Source organism: Anomaloglossus baeobatrachus, chromosome 4 (genome assembly GCF_048569485.1).
Source record: "Anomaloglossus baeobatrachus isolate aAnoBae1 chromosome 4, aAnoBae1.hap1, whole genome shotgun sequence".
NCBI lineage: Eukaryota > Metazoa > Chordata > Amphibia > Anura > Aromobatidae > Anomaloglossus > Anomaloglossus baeobatrachus.
The window spans coordinates 636,900,792-636,902,685 of record NC_134356.1 but is presented as its reverse complement, the minus strand read 5'-3'; the positions used below and the strand labels follow the sequence as shown (position 1 = coordinate 636,902,685).

The window sequence follows — 1,894 nt, the reverse complement described above, 5'->3', positions numbered from 1 at the left end:
GTACTGACCCAAACTCAATACTTTCATAGATACTCATGAGACTGCTGAATTTGGGTCAGAAGACCTGTGGCTGCCCAGACATTATAATCCATATCGGCCAACAAAAGGTTGATATTTGAAACCGGCCTTAGAACCTGTACTGGCTGTCGTAAAAACAATCTATCGGACGAATCACAATAACTATTTGATGGATCATTTGTTGGGTAGAGTCAGGAGACTGGTGGACGCGCCCTCAAAATCAGAAGGTTCTGCCTATAATGTGTATAGGGATTTTCAGTCTTCCGAGGCTAATCTATGCGAATTTATGCAGATCTGTTAATCTTCTGAGTTAATGGGTTAATGTTATGTGTCTGTAGAGTGTCAGTTCTGTAGGCCCAGTGGATGAGAACAGTAGCAGACACTTTAACAGCTCATATACAGTAAAGTCCTGGCTCTTTTTTTTTGGTTTCTGGAGAGTGAGAAGAAGAACAAAAGACTTTTCTCAAACAAAACAGACCTCATTAACTGCTTAACACCCCCATAGCTGCCATGTCCAGCCATCTGATAGGACTGACCCCTCCCATAGACACACACAGAGGGGCTTTTATCTGAGTCTCCCACACTCTGTCCTACATTACTGGAATAGTCTCCAGGCACACAAGTAGTTTCCAGCGAGCCAGGCCATCCTACCCTGCAAGATGCTGGGACGCTATCGGAAGTTGAGCTTTCGGACACTATGCAATGAAGGTAAGAGCATGTGCAAGCTTCTCAGACAAGGGAATCCATTGAATTGTATTTTTTTTAATTAACATGTATGGGGAACCTGCAAACCAGTCACAATTAGATGGGTCATACTAAGTTTCTCATATGAAGATCTGCTAAATTTTGTGTATACGGTAATTTTTTTTAGCCCTAGGCTAGGGAATGGGATACAGAGCAATTTGGGATGCAACACAGGATCACTGTACATTGCAAGGTAATGGGGTCACATTGTGGCTAGCAAGATACTGCGACTGCAACAAAAAACCTCAAATTTGTTCCAACTTTTGAGACTTGTTTGTCGCAGTACCGTACGGTTCGCTAGTCACCTGCACTATGCTGTGACATAACGGGGACATAGAGCCATCTTTGGCCACGCGATCTACGTTGCAGCCAAAATCGTCATTTAGCCCCAGCCATAAACTGATTGGTGTAGAATTCGTCAGATTATAACGTTTGATGACCATCGTTCACAATAATTATGTAATGTGAATGGGTTGAACGATGTGTCCAAAAACGCTTGTTCATCATTAGGCAAGCCAAAAATTTCCCGTTCGTCTTTCGAAAATTCTATAATGTAAATGGAGTTTGTTCACTTGTTCAATGATTACACCAACAAAAAGGAGGATGGAGAATTCAGATCCTAAATAAGGCCGGTTTCACATTTGCGTCGTTTTGACGGAAACGGAATCCAGCACAGATGCAGTACAATTCATTTATTTACAGTGGAAGCGCAACACCATGCGGTTGTGTGCTTTATACACACCCGCATGTGTCCACATGGTGTCGCGCTTCCACTGTAAATAAATGAACTGTACTGCATGCTGCTGGATTCCGTTTTCGTCAAAACGACGCAAATGTGAAACCGGCCTAAGTATGGCTTTCAGAGACTTGTTGATCGTGCGTCGGGGTGATTGATTGAGCATTGGAATGAGATCATATTCATGTGATATGGTTAATTATCAGAATTATTGATGATCATGTTACATAGCTACATAGTTACTTAGGTTGAAAAAAGATCTAGGTCCATCTAGTTCATCCTTCCTTCACCAGTTCTACATTTGGTCACTAAAGGCCGCTTTACACGCTGTGACATCGCTCAAGCGATCTCGTTGGGGTCACGGAATTTGTGACGCACATCCGGTCGCTTTAGCGA

At 42.8% G+C, this 1,894-nt stretch overlaps 1 protein-coding gene across 1 annotated transcript in view; it reads left to right on the top strand.

Moving 5' to 3' along the window:
* The first annotated feature begins 630 nt into the window (after positions 1-630).
* C4H8orf58 (chromosome 4 C8orf58 homolog) overlaps positions 631-1,894 on the top strand; it is a 25,498-nt gene continuing 24,234 nt past the window's right edge. Inside the window, exon 1 of the mRNA XM_075343045.1 lies at positions 631-726. Coding sequence (XP_075199160.1) covers positions 678-726 — 49 coding nt within the window. The 5' untranslated portion in view covers positions 631-677. The remainder of the gene's footprint in view (positions 727-1,894) is intronic.